At 39.2% G+C, this 22,600-nt stretch overlaps 1 protein-coding gene across 2 annotated transcripts in view; it reads right to left on the minus strand.

The window, feature by feature from the left end:
* Window positions 1-497: 497 nt before the first annotated feature.
* Window positions 498-22,600, minus strand: part of Nrp1 (neuropilin 1) — a 141,707-nt gene continuing 119,604 nt past the window's right edge. For both annotated transcript variants that reach the window (XM_026405168.2, XM_026405167.2), the window contains exons 13-18: window positions 18,921-18,980; window positions 13,499-13,636; window positions 8,739-9,010; window positions 8,159-8,255; window positions 5,704-5,754; window positions 498-3,451 (exon numbers count right to left, since the gene is read on the minus strand). In XM_026405168.2, the coding sequence (XP_026260953.1) occupies window positions 3,162-3,451; window positions 5,704-5,754; window positions 8,159-8,255; window positions 8,739-9,010; window positions 13,499-13,636; window positions 18,921-18,980 (908 nt within the window). In that variant the 3' untranslated portion in view covers window positions 498-3,161. The remainder of the gene's footprint in view (window positions 3,452-5,703; window positions 5,755-8,158; window positions 8,256-8,738; window positions 9,011-13,498; window positions 13,637-18,920; window positions 18,981-22,600) is intronic.

A 22,600-nucleotide genomic window follows, 5' to 3' on the forward strand; every position in this document is an offset into this window, starting at 1 on the left:
TCCACCTGCTCTGGCTCAACATTTCTGTTGTCTTTGTTTTTGTTATATATTTTTTCCAGTTATTTTGGTCCCAGACGGATTAGGCATTTTCCCAAGAATTACCAAACAGCTGGTTGTAATGCTATTCTCAATTTTTCCCTTCTCTAAATTCAGCATAGGTGTATGCATAAAAATATTTATCATTTATTTTCTATATGACCAAAACTTACCAGCAGTTATTTGGGAATGTCATAAAACAAATGTTACCAAGTGGAATATAGAACATTGTGGGATTGAAAATTTCCACATGTAAAGCCAAATTCTGAATCCTTTGTCTTGATAGTGTCCAAGTTGGTCTCTTATTCTACTTTCAGGAAATGTCTTGTTAATCTTTGCTCATTATGAGGATATTTTAAAAATGGAACTTAAGAAGTTTTTCAAAGTTATTGGATGGCGGGGTGACACCAACTTCTTTAACAAGAACAGAGCTAATATAATAAAAGCCATCAGGTTTGGGATATTTTATGAAAATGTTTAATTCAACTGTTTCTTTGGAATGTAGTAGTCATAGTTTGGAATTTAAGTTACAGTTCAGTTTTATGTGGTTTTTATGCTACTCAGAGTCTTAGAATACAAATGTCATTTAAAGTTAAGGCTTTGCTGTTCATTTTGAAACAACAATTTACAAGTGTCATATTGTCATAGAAAATAAAAATTTCTGTAAAAAAAATTTGCACAAAGTTTTATGATGGTACAAAACATGAAGCAATAATATACCAGTAAAATGAAAACATTTTACTACAGAAAGTTTTATAGATCTCAATAAAGAAAAAATATGTTATTTTACACCTTTAAAAATTACGAAACAATCTAAAACAATATAAACTGAACATTTTGTAACACTGCCTTTACAAATTAATAACTTTATAAACATATAATTTTTAAATATATTTATCAGTGCAAGATACTTTAAAATTTAAAGTTGCAGTATCATTTTTCCTTGGCTGAGGACAACTTTGAAGTCTGTTGCCTTAAAAACAAAATCAAGTCTTACTTAATGCTTTTCTCCTGGTATGATTATAACAACTGAATGAATGCCTCTGGGAACAAAAAAACTATTCTTCTTTCCCGGTGATCGATACTTTCCTGGAACCAAAAGGCATTCTCAATCCCATTAAAACAAGATGAATGGGACTGTGGCGTCCACGATGCAAATGTGACTCCCAACAAATGTATCTGAATGAGCCCTGCAGTAATGCAGGAAAGGAGAAAGGTCTAAAAATTCTTATCCACACATGGTGTGACAAAAAACACACCAAAACAACCAAATTGTCTTTTGGTTCATTAACATGCTGCCTGTGAGATATTTATTTCTTTGTGTTGTTAGGGGCTTAGGTCTTGCCAGCTCTAGGCAGGCTTTTTCTTTATGAGCCACTGGAAGTTTCTAGAAGCATTCATTCAAGTCGATTTTTTTTAGAGTTGCTGCGGATTGGTTTTTGTCAAACATTTGTTTTGACTTTAGGTCCCCCCACCCCCACCCCCTTATCTTAAAATACTCTGCCCCCAGGCAACAAGATTTATAGTTTCTTTCTTAAATTAACTGTTCTCTTTTCCACTTCCCTTGTCTGACTCAATATCAAAACAAGAAGGTTCACATGGATCATTTTTGCATATTTGGATGTAAAATTTTTATGTTTTTTTTTTTTTTTAGATATTTGGAAGATTTTATTTCAGTCCTTCCTTTAGGTCTCATTTGAAAGCCAATTAGTATTATTTCCTCCCTCAACTTATCACTATCTTCCATTAAACACAAACATTTCTATCAAACCTCATTCTGATCAGAACTTAGACAGACAAATGGCTTAAGGAAAAAAGATACTGTCACTTTAACCAGTTAACGAGAAAACCAAAGTTAGACTTTGGAGGGCAAAGTTAGGAATTTCCCTTATTTATTTATTTTTAAACATAAAGTCTAGTAAAATTGTTTGCCATTACCAGCAGGTTAAAGCTGCAAGTTTCTTTTCTGGACAATGGCAAATGCTTAAATTCTAGGAGAGAAAAAAAGACAAGAGGAGAGAAAGAGCAAAGAGTTTACATTTGAAAATACATTCCATATGAAAGAACAATAAGAGAGAATATTGCAGCTTTATACAAAAGGGTCAAGAGACATGGAATTGAACTACAGACAAAGCAGAACAATTAAGCCACGTTGCCAAATCTTCAGAGCCCTTGCCTTCCCGGGGGGGCTGACGTCTCACACTAAAATATACTTTCTTCTTGGTCAGTGGGCCACCAGGTTTGATTAAAGAGTAGGGCTTTCACCAGTGAGAAACAGAGTGGGTCGTTAATGTAACACAATGAACCAGTACAAACAGAAAGGCACTTGAGAGGACATCGACTAGCCAGTGCCAAGGATTTTTGTCGCGGTTGTCAGCAGTACACCCAGTTGCCAGCAGTGTTTGGTGATGGCACGGTTTCCTGTATGGAGTTCACGAGCACGAGACTTTAGTACAACACTGGAAAACATCAAGAAAATTTGACGGTATTGCTTCGTAAACAGAGCTGACACACGATATCGGTACTGAGGCTACAGTACTTGCAAAAGAAAACATCCTAATCCTTCTTTGCCTATGCACGACGTGAGCAATTATACACAAGAACAACTTCAGGAGTCCACCGAAATGCAGTTATGCTAATATATTCTGGACACTGGGGTACAGGTAGCATGTCCATCAAAAGGGCCCCACTGAATACACTTGGTGCCAGCATCTTGGATTTTGCACAGTTTCTGAAAAGAATCCATCAAAGGAAGAAGAAAGAGAGAGAGAGAGAGAGAGAGAGAGAGAGAGAGAGAGAGAGAGAGAGAGAGAGAGAGAAAGGAGAAGGGGGGGAGTGGAAATGAATCATTAAGTCAATCATACTTGGTCTCAACACCAGCATCGGATTATTCAAATTAAACCAACAGAAGAAAGCTGACTGTACATGATTCCGATTGTTAACACAGCTCACTTGTTCATGTCTGTCGGCCATACTCATTGAAGCTCCTGAGAAAAGCCTGGCTCAGTGTCATCAACGCACTTCCCAGCCTGTACAGTGAAAGCAGATCAACAGTTCCCCAGCACGCTCAAAGTTAAGTCCTTCCACTTGGATTCTCCAACTTGTCTTTTCACCTCCGTCCGCCTTCATGCCTCTGAATATGTACTCTGTGTATTCAGTTTGTCTTTTTTCAACTTCACACCGTCCACGAGTTCAAAGTTATAGTTCTCCAGGGCTGACAAGTTTCTTTCTGACATCCCGTTGTGCCAACAAGCACAATACAGCACGACCCCACAGACAGCACCCAAGAGGACCCCCAGGGCACTCATAGCTATGATGGTGATAAGGATGGGATCCAAGGTCTTCAGCACATTGCCCGGCTTCCTAGAGATGTTCTTGTCGCTTTCTCCCTCGCCTTCGTATCCTGGGGTGCTGCCTGGGAATGAGACAAAATTGACTCCATGAGCACCACGGATGGACCAGATGAGAGCAGACAGAAAAATCCAGAAAGAGAAAAGAAATTAGAGTAAGTTCCAGGCTCCAGTTTTTGCCTGTCACCTTTGACTGGTTGCTGGGAGTGAGGTGTGGGAGGTGAGGGGGCTGGGATTGAGGCAGAGAGCTTAGCACATGGAAAAAGAGGATTCTGCATCAACAGTGAGGTTTATGTTCTAATCTAATTCAGATTTCATGCAGTCTCTGTTTGCACTAGATTTTAATCTATGTTTATCATCTTGGGCCAGATACACGCTCATTACACTTTGCAAAATAGTCATCATTTGCCTAGTTTGTGTGTGTGTGTGTGTGGGGGGGGTAGTTTGGGGAGGGGTGTATTAAATGTTCCCTGTGCATGTCTCTGACTACAATCCAAGGCCCAGGGATACTTTCAGTGCTGAGCTTCCAAGAACCATTCCCTGAGTCCGGCTCAGTTTACCTATGTGTTTATTCTCCCACCTGGGAAACTGGCAAGTTAAACAAGGTTTTCCCAAGTCTACAGCAGTTTCCCTAAAGAAGGACAGATCTTTCAGAACAAGAATGCTGGTATAAAAGGTTTTGTGGCTCAAATCAAGAAACCGTGTCTGTGTCATGCTGAATTGAAGACATTTAATAATCAGCGTCTCCACAACGCTGGTAGTTTCACTAGAGACGGTTACACTGCTCTGCAGCTGAGTCACTGGGGACATGTTTTCTTTAGAGTGGAACAGGAGAAATTATTAACATGGGAGCTTTGAGCCTAATTACCTGCTACTAGAACAGGACTAAAATGCTAATGTGCAACATGCGTGGTGTTTACTTAATGATGTTCTCATCAACAAAGATTCCAGTCAACGAAAACTAAAAATATGAGATGCAAGTCCCTAACCAGGGGAAAACAAGCCTTAGGGGCATATTAATATTATCTCCCTTGATGAAATATTGTTTTGAAACAGCGTCTAATAAAGTTTACATCGCTGTGTGGACTTGGAAATGTGTTAATATTTTCAACAGCATAGTGCCATGTTTATTTGTCTCAAGCCCAGGTCTGGCTATCTAGGACCACGTTTCTAATGGCAACAGTTGGTGATGAACACTGATGTTCTGGGTGCAGTGCTGCCTGCAGCAGCTATGAGTAATGTTGGGGCAAGTGTCCAACAACCCCCAGAGCCAGCCAGGAGGAACTTCTGGGAATAAAATAACACCAGGCAAAGCCTAACTCTGACCAAATGTCTTGCATTTGATCCAAAGCAGTGTTAAATGAAACACATTTTAGACTTAATCAAACTAAAGTCCAAGGCTACCATCTAATTAGCTGCATCACTTAAGTTTTAGTCTCATCTATAAAATGCAGATAAACATACCCAATGGAGCTGCTGTGAGGTTTAAATGGGGTAATGTATATGAAATGCTTGGAACATAGTGGTTCCTCAGTAAATCCCTATCAACACTGCCATCATCATCACCAAACCAGGGTTCCAGTAGAGGAAGATGGGAAAAGATGGATCAAATGCTACAGATCATTCTAGAAATTGGGCTGTAGATTCTATTTTTAATTTTTTTTAATTTTTATTTTGGTACCAGAGATTAAACCCAGGTGCACTTAACCACTAAGCCACACCCCCAATACTTTTTTAATGTTTTATTTTGAGACAGGGTCTCACTAAGTTGCTAGGGCCCTTGCTAAATTACTGAGGCTGCCATTGAACTTGCAATCCTCTTATAAGTTTAGCTACCTCAGTCTCAGCCTGCTGAGCTGCCAGGATTATAGACATGTGCCACTGCACACAGCCAGGGCTCTAGACTCTTAAGGATTTTACCTGCATATCAACGAAACGCAAAAAATTGAGTTGGCGTCAAATTATTGTATGAAAATAGTCTTCACTAGTTTTCTATCTTCATAATTATAAAATAACAGCATTTCACTTGACTATCCCTCAGCAATAAAGCTCAGGCAGGTAAAGGCCAGGGTGAGCCGCACTTATATAATAAACCAAGCTGTCATTGAGGCTCCAAAAGTCCTATGGGCAGCTTAGGAAAGGGTATTCTGTGACTGCAATCCAATCCACTAACTCAGTGCCTCAGGCATACATGTTTATTTTATTCAAACTGCTTTGATATGTCAGTGTATTAGAGTTCCAGAGAAGTTTCTTCACAGACATACATAATGAAAGGCACAAGAAGTTTAAAAATAATTTGTCCACAAAACATATTTACCTGTTTCATCAATTTTAATTTCTGTGTTCTTTTTATCCGGGTCTGCTGGTTCTGATAAGTCAAACAAAATTGAAAAGATATTTGAACTGCCAACAAAATAGAATACACACAGCATAGATACACACATATGCACATGGGCATACACCTCAGCTGGGCTTCCTATAGAGTTTAAATTTATTTTTTTAATTGTAGATGGACACATACCTTTATTTTATTTATTTATTTATTTTAATGTGGTGCTGAGGATCAAATCTAGTGCTTCACATATGCCAGATGAGTGCACTACTGCTGAGCCACAACCCCAGACCCCCTTACGAAGTTTTTAGTACAATCCAAATCCACCAAATGACACTGTTGAGCAATACAGAGTCCATGTGAAATGACTGTAAAGTTGGTGGCATCAGGTGCATCACTCCCTTTGAGGGGCCACATGGAAATCCTGGTAGCATGGCTATCATTAGTGTGTGTTTTTTTAGAAGAGAAGGGTGGAGAGACCTAGTTTGGGCATTTGGAATGTGGGAAAATCTGGCTCTAGGGAAGAGAAGTGGGGTTGTACCTATGGTTACCAGGCTATAGTTTATAGATGACTGTTTCCTAAGTTTGGTGCATATGAGTTTGGCTTCCCAAATAGCAAGGTAACTCTTTTATTTTTTTTAAATTTTTTTTTGTTATTGTAGACGGACAGCATGCTTTATTTTATTTCTTTATTTTTATGTGGTGCTAAGGATCGAACCCAGTGTCTCACATGTGCTAGGCAAGTGTTCTGCCACTGAGCTAAAGTCCCAGCCCCGCAAGGTAACTCTTGAGGCAAGAGACTGTATCATGTGTATTATCAAAAATAAATAAAATAAAATAGAATTCTCTGGAAGAAGTAAAGTCCCAATATCTTTCATAGTACTGAGTATAGGGGAGGGGAGAGTTTTGAGCTTTTTGTTCATTGCTATAGAATACTGTCTAGAATTTAAAATAATGTCTAGCACATAATAGGGGCTTTAATAAATTTTTGTTGTATGAATGAATGAATAATTAATAATTAGTTTATACTGTAATATCACCCGTGGCTAGATGTTCACGAATATGTATTTGAAGAATAATTATGTAATTATCTTTGACATGTAAATAAAGTACTCAAATGGAACTCTGGTTATTATTTTCTGAGGATAATAGCTGCTAGCACCTACAGCTAAGTAGACGAATCACAAAAAGCAAAAGGCTCACAGAATTGTCTTAATCTACACTCACAGTGGCACTTGGCACATAGTGTATGATCAGTTAAAGCTTGTTGAGCTGAATTTAATTTTATTTCTTTGTTTTAGCTTGTGCTCACATCCCTAAAATATCACCAACATTATTCTCAACTTGGAATGGGAAAGCAATGATATTACATGCACTGTGTAACTATATGAAATACACATTTTAATTGCAGTAGACTTGGACATGGGTGATTTGTAAAACTGCTGCAACTGAAATACTACACTGTATCATTTGTGTGAAGATCTGCTAGGGCTTATGGCATTAAATAGATTTCCTTACATACAATGAAAAACAGATCTGAATTCCCCCCCACACAATTTCTTCAATTGACCCTATCAAATTATTGCTACTTTAGGAATTATACACATTCAATATATTGTATAATAAAAGCTTTGTAGTTGATGAAATGACCAAAAAATCTATTAAAGCCAACAGGCCTCCTTTGTCTTAAATTTGCCCAATAGGCTTATTCCATTCTCAGAATAATTAACGTCCTATTATATAATGATATATAACAAAAGTTTAAGTGTAGCAAATGGAGCTTAAGACTAATTACTGTGCTATTACATTGCCATTAGTGATGCTATTTGTAATTATATATCAAGAACTAGGGAATATGAATTGGTTTTCTATGTCATATTTTTTATGCATATAGTACCAGACCCATACAGATCAACTCCGAAACAGTAGGCAGTCTCTGAATTCATTTATCCTTCAAGTCATTTCGGCTTTCTTTAGAGTCAGAAACATCAACTTATTTACAAAAAGAATGTTGGTTTATGTGATTCATTAACAATATAATCTTATTAAGTTCACTGTGATCAAAATTTTCAAAAGCCTGCTGTTTTGTTTATATACTCAGATATTTGGAATTATCCAGATGTCTGAGCTTTCCACTTTTTATCAAAATGTTTGGGTATGCCATATGTAGTTTGTAAGCTGAGTCTTTCTGCTTTGATAAAATCTTTGGAATCCACATTGTTGACCAAATTTTGGAGGCACCAATCAGACAGTCTAAATGAACTAGGTTAGGTCAGAGGGTAGGGTATGGAAGACTGGCTCAATTTTAAACCCATTGCACCAGAATATGCATTTCATGTGAATGTGCCTACAGTTTATGCTGAAATTTTGTTCTAAATGAGCAAGTCAATGACTATTAATGGCAAGTGCTCTATTGTTTCTACATCAAACTTGTACTTACTTGCACAGTCCTCTTGTGAAATGTGGTTATTAATGCTAATGTCATCCACGGCAATCCCGCCGAGATTTCCTTTTCCGATTTCGCCCTCAAAAATCACCTAACAGAATGAGATCATTTTCACAGTATTTGAATGCTCATCCCAAATATCAGTGTTTACAAGTGCTTGTTCAGCCAAAGCAATGACACATAAATTAAATTCATGAGATATCGCATAAGCACACACTCTGCTCATCAATCCATATCAACTGCCTGGTGATGGCAGAGAACTTCTCCTTACATTCTCTTTCTATAACACAAACTTTAAAATGGGGGAAAACCAGCAATAATATCTTGTGACAGCTCCGAAATAGATAACCAAGAAGCCTTTCCCTTTTCTAGGCAAATTGTTTCTCTTCTTATAAACTAGGAGACTGTGAAATATACTATGGAGATAATTATCCCTGCAGCAATAGCTCAGGTTTGGGAAATACCTAAAATCATTTTTTGGAAGAATTCCTGCATCTCATTTGCATAACCTTCCAAATATTATCCCAGCTTCCTGAACCTATTTTCCTCTCCAACCTAGGAAAGGGGGTCATACCTGATAGAGTTTCAGAGACTTGTGGAGCAAGACACGCCCTTCCTTCCAGTGGTCTCCTTGGTGTCCAATGGCCATCCAGACTAGCTGATCATACTCCTCTGGCTTCTGGTAGCGCAGTTTGACCCGCAGGGTGCCCACGTGGGAACCAGACATGTGATACCAGAAGGTCATGCAGTGGGCAGAGTTCTGGGAATAGACCACAGGGCTCACCAGGCGGGCCACTTTGCCCTTCTGATTTTCATCAGCTTGGGAATAGATGAAGTTGCCGTCTCCTGATGTGACAAAGAACTGCGTTAGGGAGTGTGGCCAAAGTACGTGCTCCTTTGTTTCTTTCCTTTCAAGATCCATCAATCAACATTTCTTTTCTAAGCTGAGCATGAAGAACTCAGATATCCCACGGAAGGAAAATGCCCAGGAAAGGCACAGAGTTCCTATTCTCAACTTCTGCAAGTTAACATTTGATTGGGGGAAGACTGCCAAGCCATACTGATTTGAATAGTAGATGTCTGGAATGCATTGTCAAATAGACAAAGCTATGATGCAAGTTGACCTTGGTACCTTTGATAGGTAGATTGGAAGCACATTTGTACCCAGATTGCATAGAAAGTGGTCTCACTGTCTAAGAAAATTTATTTTAATGTGACTTTAAGATCATTTCAGTAGTAACTAGGTAAACACAAACATCGAATGGAATAGTTTTGATGTCTTCATATTCATCATCTGAGCAGCAGGACTTCTGGTTGGTTATGGTGCTTTGGTCACTTGACGATAATAAAGCTGTGGTTTTTGCAAAAAAATCTAGCAATTCTTTTTGCTCATTCTTTTTAAATTTGATTATCTTAGTTTATGTTAATGTTTCTATGAATTCCTTAAACACATTTATGTTAATGTTTCTATGAATTCCTTAAATATAGCCCAAGAGCCTGATTGTCAACTGTGAGTCCAGCTTCTATTTGATGTACTTCTGGTTCAAGGAGAAGCAAGGTTGCATTTTTTGAGGCTCATTAGAATGTGCCACTCTGGCAATGTCGACACTTGCGGAGTGGTGAGGATTGACTCTTGGCTTTGCTTTTAATTACCCCCAGTGGGAACATTTCCTCCTGCCACCACCTGGTCTAAACACACAACTCATGTTTCACTGTTTGCTCTGCAAATAGAAATCACTGACTCTTATGCCTCACCTGATGTAAGTGTGAATGTGATGCTCAGCCTCGGTGGACAGCAGGATGTTTTGTTTGCTGCCCAGGAGGCTTATGTGTTTGCAAAGGCCTTTTTCACTGTGCATATGTGGGCACGTCCTTGTGTCTGATCACCTGTATCAACAGTGTCTGGGTGGAAGTGGGTGATAGTGGGCAGCTTTCTTTCCTTACCTGACTGCCTACATAAGATCCCTGTCTCCAACCCCCAACACTCTCTTTAAAACCAAGTAAATGAAAGAAGGGTGTAAATAAGCCAAAACTCTAGCAGGATGTATGATACTGCAGTATATCTCTCTCACTCTGCCCTTGTGGAGGTTCCCTTGTGTTCAAGCAGATTCATTTACTCCTGGGATTTGTTTTGTCCCACCAAGCCATGGTCACCTGCCTGCATGATAGTGCTATGACTGATTGGTCCACTGAGATGGGCAGGGAAAAAATACACCCACCCTGCCTCAGCTCCTCCAACCTTCTGGAAAAAGACTGAAGTTGGCAATGCTGCAGAGAGGAAATGCATTAATGGAGCCTATTTATGAGCTTATTTTTTGGTGTTTAGTTAGGCTGGTTGGAGAACAGGTGGTAGAAAGAAGGAAAGAGTTGGTCATTGGTGGAGAGAGGAAGGCTGCCTGAGAAGTGCCTCACAGCTCTGCCCTGCTGCCATTGTAGTCTTTTAAAAATTCACTCATATCATTCCTCTGCTTAAAATTCCTCAGTTGCTCTCTCCTGCATTCTGCCCATCCGGATTTCTTCACAGCACTTGCCTGCCATAAATCTAACTACTGTACATGAAGCATCTGTCCAACCACTCCAACTTGTAACTCATTAAAATAAGCCTAGCTTAGCCAGTTTCTAAGACAGGACCTCTTCCTCTGACCCCTTCCATGTTCTTTTAAAATCATGGCTCATCTCTGCCACTGGATGCCCTCACTCAGTGGCACTGTAATGGTTTCTCTCACACAACCAGACTGTGAGCTCCTCAAGTGCAAGAATGTCCTTCTGTGTACAACAGTCCTTCAATATCTGCAACAGGGTGCTTACAGGACCCCATGGAAACAAAGTCCATACGCAAGTCCCTTGTACAAAATGGTGCAGTGCAATCTGCCTTCTGCATCCATGAGTTTCACATTCATAGATTTAATTAATCTCTGATGGAAAATATTTGAAAAGAAAACTGCATCATAGTCGAACAGGTACAGACTGTTTTCCCCTTGTCATTGTTTCCTAAACAATATGGGCTAAGAATTAGTGACATAGAATTTACTTTATGGTAGGTATTATAAGAAACCTGGAGATGATTTAAAGTACACAGGAGGATGTTGGTAGGTTCTATGCAAATACCATGTCATTTTATACACAGGACTTGAGCATCTATAGGTTTTGATATCTGTGGGGGTCCTGGAACCAATCCCATGTGAATATAAAGGGATCTATGACTGTATTTGCATATACCCTACACAATGTCCAACACAGCTTCTGCCATATAAAAGAGTTACCCCCAAAGCATTTGTCCAATGAATGAGGCAAAGAGGCTGAACTTTAGGCATCTTCTATAAGGAAGTACATAGTTTTAATTCTTATGAGATCAAACGTAGATCAAACCAAGTGGGATTCCTTTCAATTCAAAATTGGGCATTTTCACTAAATAGTAGTAATAATAATAATACCTCAATGTCTGATTTGCAAAGTTCCAAATAGTATTGTTTAAAAATGCTATATACTATCCAATGTCCATCTGTGAGTGTATGTGAGCTATTTGTATAGCTCTTTTTATCTGGATTTTTTTTCTTGTTAACAAGTTCCTGCCTTTAAGACATCAGACTCACCCATCTCTCTCAGACGATTGTATTTCTCATGCTGTGGGAGGCTCTTTCTAGTCAGAGCAGACCTGGTACCACAGCCAAGTAAATCTGGGTGGCTGGGAGAACAAAGGAGCCAAATCCTTCTGAATCACATTTCTCAGCTGTTAATCTAAGACGAGCTCTCCTTCTCTGATACTCCAACACATAAAGCGCTGATATTTTCCCTTTCAGGGGTTTTATCACAGTTCTGGGTCAGGAACTCTGTCTTCATTTTCTCAATTAGCACTTTACTTCTGCAAGCCTTTTAGCTTTTGTCTCTGGCTAACATAGCTTTTAACCTCCTTTGAATGTCAGATCCTACTGAGCCATTTTGCTTCACTTTGCATCAATTTTTCCACCATTACTGCCTTCATTTCAGCTAATTGCATTTAGTTAATTTGATGCCATTTATATGTACAGTGCCATTTACAGTCAAAGTATTTTAAGTTTTCTAAAACTGCTTGTCTTAAGATTCAATGGAAAGTGTCTCAGAATTGAAGAAGTCCAATTTTATCCAATTTCCTTGTCATTCTCATTAGGCAAGGAGGTAGCCATGGTGGAAGGAGGCCTATTCAACCTACTTAATGGTTATGTTCACTGAGGAAAAAAGTGAACAACAAAATGGGAAATGCATGAAGAGCCCCGTGCCCAGCCGTCAGCCCACAGACCCAGTCATCCACTTTACCAGTCCAGAGAGAACTTAATCAGATTTTTCAGCATCTCCAAATGCCCCTCTGGGGTACCTTATGGGAAGCCATTATTTGAGTGCTTAGTCTTCTGTATCACTGAGTGGAGTAGGAGTTTGGGTTTTGTTGTAAGTGTGTTTATTTAAGTGTAGTTTGTGTGTGTGTGTGTGTGTGTGTGTGTGTGTGTGAGAGAGAGAGAGAGAGAGAGAGAGAGAGAGAGAGAGAGAGAGAGAGAGTTCTTGGCAGGACCCTACTGTTTATTTATATGGTACCTCGAAGTTGGGTGATAAAATGATTAGGAGGGGAACAGGATGGAGGTGGAAAAAGAGTTCACTGGAGCCAATGTCAGCTCTCTTTGTTTTCTAATTCCTTCCTTCCTCACCCATTAATCTTAGGAGAAAAACAAGAGAGGAGGGGGGGATGGGTTGTGAGCTGGGGTGTGGTAAGGTTCCTACATGGCAGGAGGAAAAGATTTAAAAGGCTTGCCCCAGTGAATAAGAATCTTACCCATTTTGTAAGCATCGGACTGGCCTCTTGCTTCCATAGTTGTAAAATCAGTGAAAACACACAATGCCTTGATATAAAGTAATCCAGAGTTGGGAATGACAGAGATAAATAATGCGGAGTCAGGGATGATAGAGAAGAAATAAGATTCTTATGATGTGATTATTGTTGAAGGAGAGGTATGCTCAAATAGGGCTCACTATTTCGTTTTCTGCTGTTGAATATGCTTAAAATTGTTTCAGTAAAAAGTTCAGGAAAAAAGTGTAAGATGAGAATCAATTCACCCGTTCTTTCCCAGTTTGCTGCTCTTAAAGGAGGCTAGTCAGTGGCTCAATTCAATCATATTCCCATTATTTGCCCTAAGCTCTTCTCTATCTGGGAATGAGACTTTGTTTATTCAGAAAATCAGCAACTGATTATAGTATTATCTAAGGCCCCTAAATTCACAAGTACCAGACACCCCCAACCCCCAGTAGTACCTTCTTTTACCAAAAAGGATTTGCAATGCCCTTAGACCACAGTGCCCTCCTCTTTACCTGTATGATCCTGAATGGGTCCTGTTTTGCTGGTGAGGACACTCCACTTGAGCTGTACGTGATTGTCATGTTCCCAGTGACAGAATGTCTTGTGTGAGCCCCAGCCAAACTCACAGTTAAAACCATATGTTGGAAACTCTTCAGTGGGTGGAAAGGAAAAACAGAGACAAGCAGAGAAAGACAAATTTAATCATTCAGGGTCAGAAAGGCCTTTTATACGATCACGAACAGCATGATTTTTATAACTTCACATCCGTTCAAAAATTCTGGGAAAGCCACAAAATCCAGGATTACCAAGAAATCAATTGATGTATGGAGATGTCAAAATGTTTGCAAAATCCCATTTAGTATTACTATTATTTTGTATCCAGTTTTAAAAAGATTATGGTCTGCCTGTCAAATTGGGTTTACATAAAACTTCCAGGAAGGCTACTTTCCAAGGCACGTATATTACATTTGCAGCATTTTTCTTATTTCCACAGTATTTAACATGAAAGATAGTCTGTTCTTGAGGATGAGCCATATAAATTGATATCCATCAATGAAAAGAATGTTATTAGTGATAGACCCCAAAATCTCAAAAACCTAGAGATGAGGGTTGGTTGAATGCCTCATCCTGGAAGCTGTCTGTTTGCACCCCACCAGCTGATGTTTCAGGTCTTTAATGCCAGTCAGGGTAGAAATCTTTGCAGTATTTTCTTAAGACTATTTTTTCCCCCGAATTTCCATCAGGTCAATTAATTTAAGAATAAGTTTCTGCTTTTTTAGTGAATTTCTAAATTTGCATATAAATTGTTCGCTCCACTTAAAACCCCAGTGCAAGGTCATGAAAAGCCAAAGCACATTAAAATAGGCACCCATTTTAATTTTTTTAATCTTCAGAATGCTTCCTTTGGAAGCTGAAAAGAAAGCATGAATAGATTCACAGGAATGATTCAACTCATGGGTTTTACAAGGTGCTGACGATGGTTGTGTGCTAAAACTCATAGCTTTATTCTTTTATTCCTCTTTTTTGAAAGGAGCTAGACATTTTAAGAATGGAAAACAGGAAATCATTGATACTAGGAATTTGTTTTGGTAAAAAATAAGCTAGCAATAAGGATAATTCTAAAGATGAAATTCTCATGCTCTGTCTGTCCCACACTTACCTCCCCCTAAACGAAGAGAGGCATACAAAAGGGCTATTTTCTCCAGTGAAGGAGGGCCTGTGCGTCTCCTTGAGTTCAGGCAAGCCACAAGATGGCAGCATTGAAATGAATAGAAAGATGAGGGAGTCTAGCCAATTGAACTTAAGCCTCAAAAGAACTGCTATGAACAATAATGGAAGTCTGGATAGTGCTGCCTTAGGGTCAGGCTGAGACCAGATCTCATTTTGAGCTTTTCTTTAACTTGCCCAAGTGTTTAACACAGATTTTCTTGCTTTCCCCTCTGTGTCTGGGTCTCCACTGCCCCTTCCCCCACTTTAACAATGGCCAGAGGAATTTTAATGGAAAGATTTATTAAATAGATAAGGATGATCTACTCCACAGTTCTGGTTTCCAAGGAAGCTTTTTCAAGGCTAATGTCAAATTTTGGAAGGAACCCGCTCTATGGATAGTTAAAACTGAGCAGGATGGATTCCCCAATATTAATGTGACTTCCCAAAAGGTGGACAGGGCCACTTTGGAAAAATGAAGTAAGCCTTGAGGTGTATTTAATGTGAGCATGGTCAGTGAGTACAGAAGGGCTGTGTTTTGCAGCTATAGTGTCATTGGAGAGGTGTATTTCATGTCTAGTCTATCATAACCATGAAACAGGGCTCCTTAAGGGATGAGAAACTCTCCTCCAAACTGACCACACTCTGGTGCAACAAAATGAATTGTGCAGAAGAAATAGTCCACTAAACAGTGAAAGAATGGTTGAGCAACTTCGGATGTTAATGTCCCTGGCCCTGGAATGTACTGTTGCATAATCTCATGTTAGAGAATGTTAATATTGGAAAATGTTACTGTAAGTACCGTTTTGATTTTTCTCCTGAAATGTACTTTATGAGACACATACATACAGGAGGGCAGAAAGCCATTACAGTACACACATTTCTGATTCTATCTGCCTTGTTAATACATTAAATTTACACGACAGTGCAGAAAACCACATCGTCCATTATTTTGACTATTAACATTCTAATTACATGAAGTATATGAACTTGGATATTCTTGTAATGACCAGAGAAGGGAACAGCTTTGCCTGGAAAGATAGTTCTAGCATTTCTTATTGCTGCAGTGAAGGGCATTTTTATCTTCCAAAGGCCTTTCCAATCCTGTGAATTTAACTAGCAGAACTGCTCTGTTTTTTTTTTTTTCCTACTTTACTGATCTTATGTCTTCTTGCCTTGCTCATATAATTGAGGGCCATCTTGTTTATTTAAAAGAAATATTATTAAATCAATGCATTTTGTTGGGGAGGGCGGTGGAGCACGTAGCTCAATGTTGACAATTCAGGCCAGAATAGAAAAATAATTAAATACACAAAATACCCGCAAACATTTATAGGTAGGAAAAAAGAAAGCCAAAAACGGAGAAAGAGACAAGCCTAGAAGGAGAGAAGAAAAGGGCAGAGAAAGGACAAAAATAAAAGGCAAATGGACAAAGGGAATAAATATATAGGACTATTGACCTTTAAATTTCCAAAATATTACTAGGCCCCTGTAGCTGCACACAATTCTCATTAAATTCAATGGGAATAATCTGGCTAAATCCCTTCTTGACTCTTAAAAATAGCAGGAAACAATATTCTGAACTTAAAACAAATTTATAGCCCCTGTAAGCACCAGCTGCGCTTGTTGAACCTATCTTGCCCAAAGATGAATCATTAGCACCATATATGCACAAGGATTTAATTTTTTAAATCTGGTATTCAAAGCTTCTATTGAGTATGTTCACTACTTGCCCATAGACTGGTTTTTCAGCCCAAACAAGTATAGGTGCCAAGGCCCATGTAATCATGGGTTAAGAACACGCTGTGGGCTGCAGGGGTCTAAAGAACTCTGAGAAGAAGAGCCCTCCCCAGAGAGAGCCGGATTAAAAAATGCAGGGATCTCATCATTTTCAGGAGGAATATTAATAGGCTTTTATGCATCTGACCAGAACCCAGACAGTATATGAATATCGTGTGCTCACTGAGTTTATTTTAATGGTAAGAATCCTCGAAATGAAATCATAATAACTTTGCCTGAATCTATAATGGCTCCCGCAAAATTGAATTATAATGAAAGTTTAGGGGTCTGATCTGCTGCTGCTTGTGAAGATGTCAGAAGAATCTGAAGTCTGCAGAACAGCATGAATCAAGGTATTGATTAGATGAGTCCAGTCACTGGGTGAATACCCCAAAGTTAGCAGCAGAGGGGACCCCGACGCAAAGCCTGCTTAGGTCCTCATGAAGCTTTCTGAGAATGGACTTAGCCAGAGGGTGACAAGGCACAGAACACTTTCAAAAAGGGTTCAACAGGCCATTAACCACCAAGGAAGGCTTGGAGATGAGATTCATAACACAGACAATGGAAAAACAGGAAACCAAGTCCATTTATAAAGGGCTGTGGGCCAACTGTGAAATTCCAACAATATCTGACCACCCCTATCAGCAAGTGGCATGGTTTGAACTGATGTCTTTCCAATGGTGGTAGTAATGGGTCTTGCTGGTTTGTGCTGTGTACACCTGCCCTCTAACCACAGCAGACCCTAGATAAGGAGTCTGCCTGGCCCCCTTGGTGAAGCCATCCCACAAGTGACCTTGAGCTCATGCACAAATCAACTGGGTTACCCAAATCATTCCTGCTCTGATAATAGGGACCTTCCACATTTAGAGAGGATTTCCAGTCTCAGAATTTGATGTCATTTTCCATTTTATCCACAGCTGTGGTTCACTTTCATTTAAAAAAAAAAAAAAAAAAAAAAAAACGATCCCTACCATTTTTAATAGGCAAGAAGAGAGATGAGATAAAACACATGAGTTGGCAACTTCACAGTGGCTTTAATTACTTCTCTGGGAAGAGAAGAAACTAAAACAACAGTTAAAATGCGGGTGACATTATCAGAACTCCATTTATTCACCTCGATCCTCTTCCTGATTGCAGAGAGTCATACAAAAAGAGCCACCTGGCAGTCACTATCACTTCTCCTCAGAGAACCATGCTGAGGGCAGAGAACTCTCAGGAAAGGTAGGAAGCCGGGGAAGAAGCAGCACTTCCCTCCACTTCCTTTATCAGGGGTGGCTGCACAAGCCCCAAAGACCACATTTTATAATTTGAAAAGAACCTGGGCAAGGCTAAGAACTTTCAGAATTTAGGTGCTTATTCTTCTGCTAAACCTTTTGGTATCTGGGGATGTGTGAGCCAGCCGTGTGGCAGCAGGAATTTTGTCAACCTGAGCATACCAAGGGAAATCTGGGATTAAGTTCAATGGAAAAAAAAGAAGTTGGTTTTGTAGTTGAATCAGGCCAAGAGTGACAGCGTCCTTTAAGGAAGCATACTAATTAGAGCGGCCCTTTCTACTTTCTGCCTCGCTGGGGAGTGTCGTACTGTTGAGGAAACATTAATACACACCACACGCCCCATTAATAAATGACTGTGGAGGCCAAGGCTGACTGAGCTTCAATAAAGGAAATGGAAGAAGCTGGAAAACTGACCTGTTCACCTTACTCTAATGATTAACTTTAAAGTATTTAAAACCTCTGATTGCTTATACTGACTGTTTCCCTTCGTGAGTGCCTGTGGGGAAGAATGTCACAGAATACTAACAAAAAAAAAAAAAAAAGAGACCGAAAGGGAAGCCACTGAGTCACTGTGGTACTGGTGCTGGCCTCTGATAAACAGCACTGCGAGGGCTTTAAAAGTCATTAGCCTTTTCTATTAATAAAAGGATGAGGGGGCTGTTCCTGAGGGCGCTCCTCTTGGTTTCCTGAGCCCTGTTGCGTGGCACGCCCACTGCAAACGCTGTTGTACAACTGCCAACTCCGTGGCCAGCAGAACTGACAAACTTTGCGTGTCTCGGTTTTGCAGAATTGTGATGAAAATAAATAGTCAGGCTGCTGCTTGTGAGAGTTCCTTTTCCTGTAAGTTTGCAAACACAGTCCATGTCCTAGATGTGCTGCGTTTAAACAAAGTATGTTACTCAGTTCCTTCGGTGGAGAGCTGGGATTGTCACCATTTGGCAATTACTGATGGAGAAGGAAATCTCACTCCCTGCTGCATATACATGTGGATGAAAGGAAAGCAATATTTATGGCTCATGCTTGGAGACCAGATGCTGCATGGCATCTCTCCTTCTAGGACTTTCAGGGAAACTGAAAGCACAGAGCACAGCGATGCATTATTTTTTTTTTTTTGGGGGGGGGGACACTGGAGGAGGCAAATGGAATCTACCACATTTTATCATTTGTTTGGTACCTGATTGTATCGTGCTGTCTAATACTGTCGGCTTTTCTGTGGTCAACACAGTGGTACCACCTGGAAAACAAAAGCAATAACATACAAAAAATAAGAAAATGCAAGAAAATGTGCAGCTACGTATGTTTACATCAATCAGAGGCAAACATTTGCTACAGAAAATCCTTCCTTTAATTCCAGCTGTAACAATTGTTTCACTGAAATTTTGCCCACCATAATTTCAAATGCAAATATCATTACTTTTCATCTAAGACACTGTGTTTTAAAATATTTCACTAAATCAGCAAACATATATCTAGATTTATGATGTACAACATGATGTTTCAATACATACACACACACACCACACACACACACACACACATTGTAAATCAAGCTAATTAACATATGCATTACCTCACATGCCTATTTTTTTTTTGAGGTGAGAACACATAAAATCCATTATCTTAGCAAGTTTCAAGTATTGAATATATCCTAATACGTTTCTTTGTAAAGCATGAGGAGTTTGAGACTTTGTCCCAATGGCATGCACTGACTCACAGGCTAAGTGCAACAAACAGTTGCAACAGTGAAAGACAAGAGCCTCTGAATGTCCTGGATGACTTGAGAATTAAACTTGACCTAGACCTCTAAGCTTCAAACAGTTTCCAAGGTTTCAGATGTATGCCTTTAGGGGCATTGCAAGGCTAGTCTCCACAATCTATTTAGAAATCCGAGGCTTAATGTGGAGTAGATGGTAGTTGTTTCTCTTCTCCCACCCCTTTCTCTCTCCCTTTCTTTTCCTTTGCTGCTATAGCTGTTTATTTTTCTCAAGGACAAATATTCCACCCAGTATGTGGTTTGGAGAAGCGGCAGGAAGCACCACAAAAAGGGGAAAGGGATAAATGTTTCTTCACATCCCAAGGAACTAGAAGCTTGAACAAATAGTACCCACAGCATTGTAAGCTCTCAATGAGTTTGGATTTCTTTGGAATTCCTGGTCAGGGGATAGGCAACCACCTTAAGGAGACTTAACTTTACCTCCCCCTTTCCCACATTTCAGCTTTTCCATTTTCTACACACCATCAAACTTCTGTTATAATGTTCTTAAACTTGCCCAACCTTAAGAATGACCTTGACTGTTTGTTGCAATTGCAGTTTCCTCTCCACCCATCCTTTCCAGACATAACTAGGAACCAGACTCTCTAGGGGTAAGCCCTTGAAGTTTGTCTATTTCAATGATTCTCAGATGAGTCTAATAATCCATCAAATTTAGGAAATGGTGGTTTACTTTTTATCACTTAGGTGCTTAAGAAGGTTGTTTTTACTTAAGTGTATCTGCCATGCAGACTATGGTTGGAGGAAATCTTTTATTCTAAAAGATAAAGTACTGGGCCAATTCAGGGTAAGGGCATGGGGGTGAGCCAACGACTTACGGGAAATTTCAGAGATAGTTACAAGGTGTTATAATTATGCAACTTCCAACAGTATTATTCAATAAGGATTTATTTAGGCCAAGCTTATCCTGCAGATCCCACAGATCAGAAATCATGTTATATGCTGATACCATGAATCAGAGAGATATAAAATTGTGCTCTTGGAATGGTCTAAGATTTCTAAGTTAATCAATTATAGCACCAAGTCACGTTTACCCCAGTTCTCCCAGTAAAGATGCTGCATGAATGGTCACACGTGTGCATGGCCTCAGTAAGGCAGGCACTAGGAAAAAAGAGTTATATATATTATGGGTTAAGAAGGTGAGTCTATAATGGTAGAATTGGAGGGAGGCCAGAATACATTAGCATTCTGTTCCCAGTGGTCTTAGAGGAGAAAGATTCAAGGTGAAAATTCACTTTTATATCCGATATGCATTATCAGTTTTGTTATAGGTTAGGAGCCAAATTCCACTGTTGGGTACACACAGCTCCAATGTGAAATTTGGCCTCCTCATGCCTTTGAAGCCAATTGTATTATCTAATGACTTCAAAGGCATTTGCAAATGAGTAACTTCAGGGGTAAATTTTCACCTTAGTGAGCAAGCATGGTAAAGCAAACACTCTCCTCATTTCTACATACTGGGTACAGCTCACCCCAAATTTGGTGTTGTTAATAAGTAATAAGCATTTTTTCTAGAGTATTTCTCCGTCTCTACACAAATAGGTTACCCCAGGAGGAGAAATTAAATAGACACCATCTGTGTTAAGTAACTGAACACCACCAAAGAGAGCTTTGGTCCCAATTTCCACATTCCCACCTATCAGGGTTAAAGTGAGAATGCTCTTGATTTGGTTTTATTACACGGAACATCCAAAGTTTACAGCCCTGACAGAAAAGCCTGAGATAATTAGCAAAAAGGATGTGGAATAGCATGTGAGCACAGAGGTGCAGTTTTTAGATGTACAAAGGTGCTTGGATTAGGTGAGGGTTTTACTCCTTGAAAACAATTCATAGGAGCACAACCTTTTTTTTTTTTTTTGAAAAAGAATAGCACATAGCTTCATAAAGCAAAATATGCTTTTACAAAAGGAAAAACTGACCTTGATGTAAGAAATGACTATGAAACTTGAGAATATCTTTTAAAATTACTTCTTAATGAGGATGTGGGGTGAGCATTATCAACACCATCAGAGGTTCTTAATGTATGCATATATTCATAGAATAGTTGTTGAAACAAATATACTGGCATGAGAAAACTTCCCCCCAGTGGTAATATGTAAAAAAAATAATAGAATTAAAATTTTCTCTCTCGATCAAGAAACAATCTTAAACATTGTAGGTAAAGCAAAACCTTGTACTTTTAAAGGGTTGTCAGTGTTTCCACTATAAATGACCCATTTTCTGTGGTTTGTGACTCCCCGCCATACACAGTTTGCTCCAGGCTAACATACTTGCCCTATTTCATTCAAAGGCTTCAGTTTCAATTGATTCAGTCATGAACTAATGCAAAAAATGAGAAGGTTGTTTGTTCTGATATACGGACTAAATCTGAGGCTTTGTTTCTAATCAATATTAACTGACCACTTTAGGGTTTATAAAGAAAAGAACCCCTCCAAAAGAGGGCAATTGAAAAGGGTATATTGTGGTTCTGGGATCATTCCTTTTTATGAGGAATTTCACTACAGATGTGTGACAAGGTCCACATAATCCTGAGGTTTGTGAAAGAGTGTTCACAGGCAATCCTGGGAAGGTTCCACAGGACCTGCTCATGGAATGGTAGTTTTTTACATCAGGGTTTTCAACTTGAACTTGACATCTGACATAGAAAAATACCTCTGCATTAGTTAATTTTCATGGCTTGTGGTTACTTATATGTAATATTTACATTCAAAAGCTCATAACAATGTAATGCTTATTGGTTATGTGAATGGCAGTGATAATGCTTGAAATCTGGGGAGCAATGGCTTTAGGAGGTGAGATTAAAATGTAAACCCAGTTCATAGGACACTGAATTTCTGGGCAGATTTTTTTTTAACCCTTTATTTCATTTTAGAGTGCAGAGTTCTCTGACTCCTGAGAGAAGAGCTTCTGAAGTAATTGGAAATGATGGGACATTCCCTGAATTTTAAATGAACATATTAGCCAATAGCCTGGCTCTTTCATAAAGTTACATGGTAACAACTTCAGTTTTGACCATGGAAATTAATTATGTGGGCTATCTGAGTCCATTTTTGGCAAAAATACAGACTTGCACTGAAAGGTTC

Source organism: Urocitellus parryii, chromosome 9 (genome assembly GCF_045843805.1).
Source record: "Urocitellus parryii isolate mUroPar1 chromosome 9, mUroPar1.hap1, whole genome shotgun sequence".
In the NCBI taxonomy this organism is placed as follows: Eukaryota; Metazoa; Chordata; class Mammalia; order Rodentia; family Sciuridae; genus Urocitellus; species Urocitellus parryii.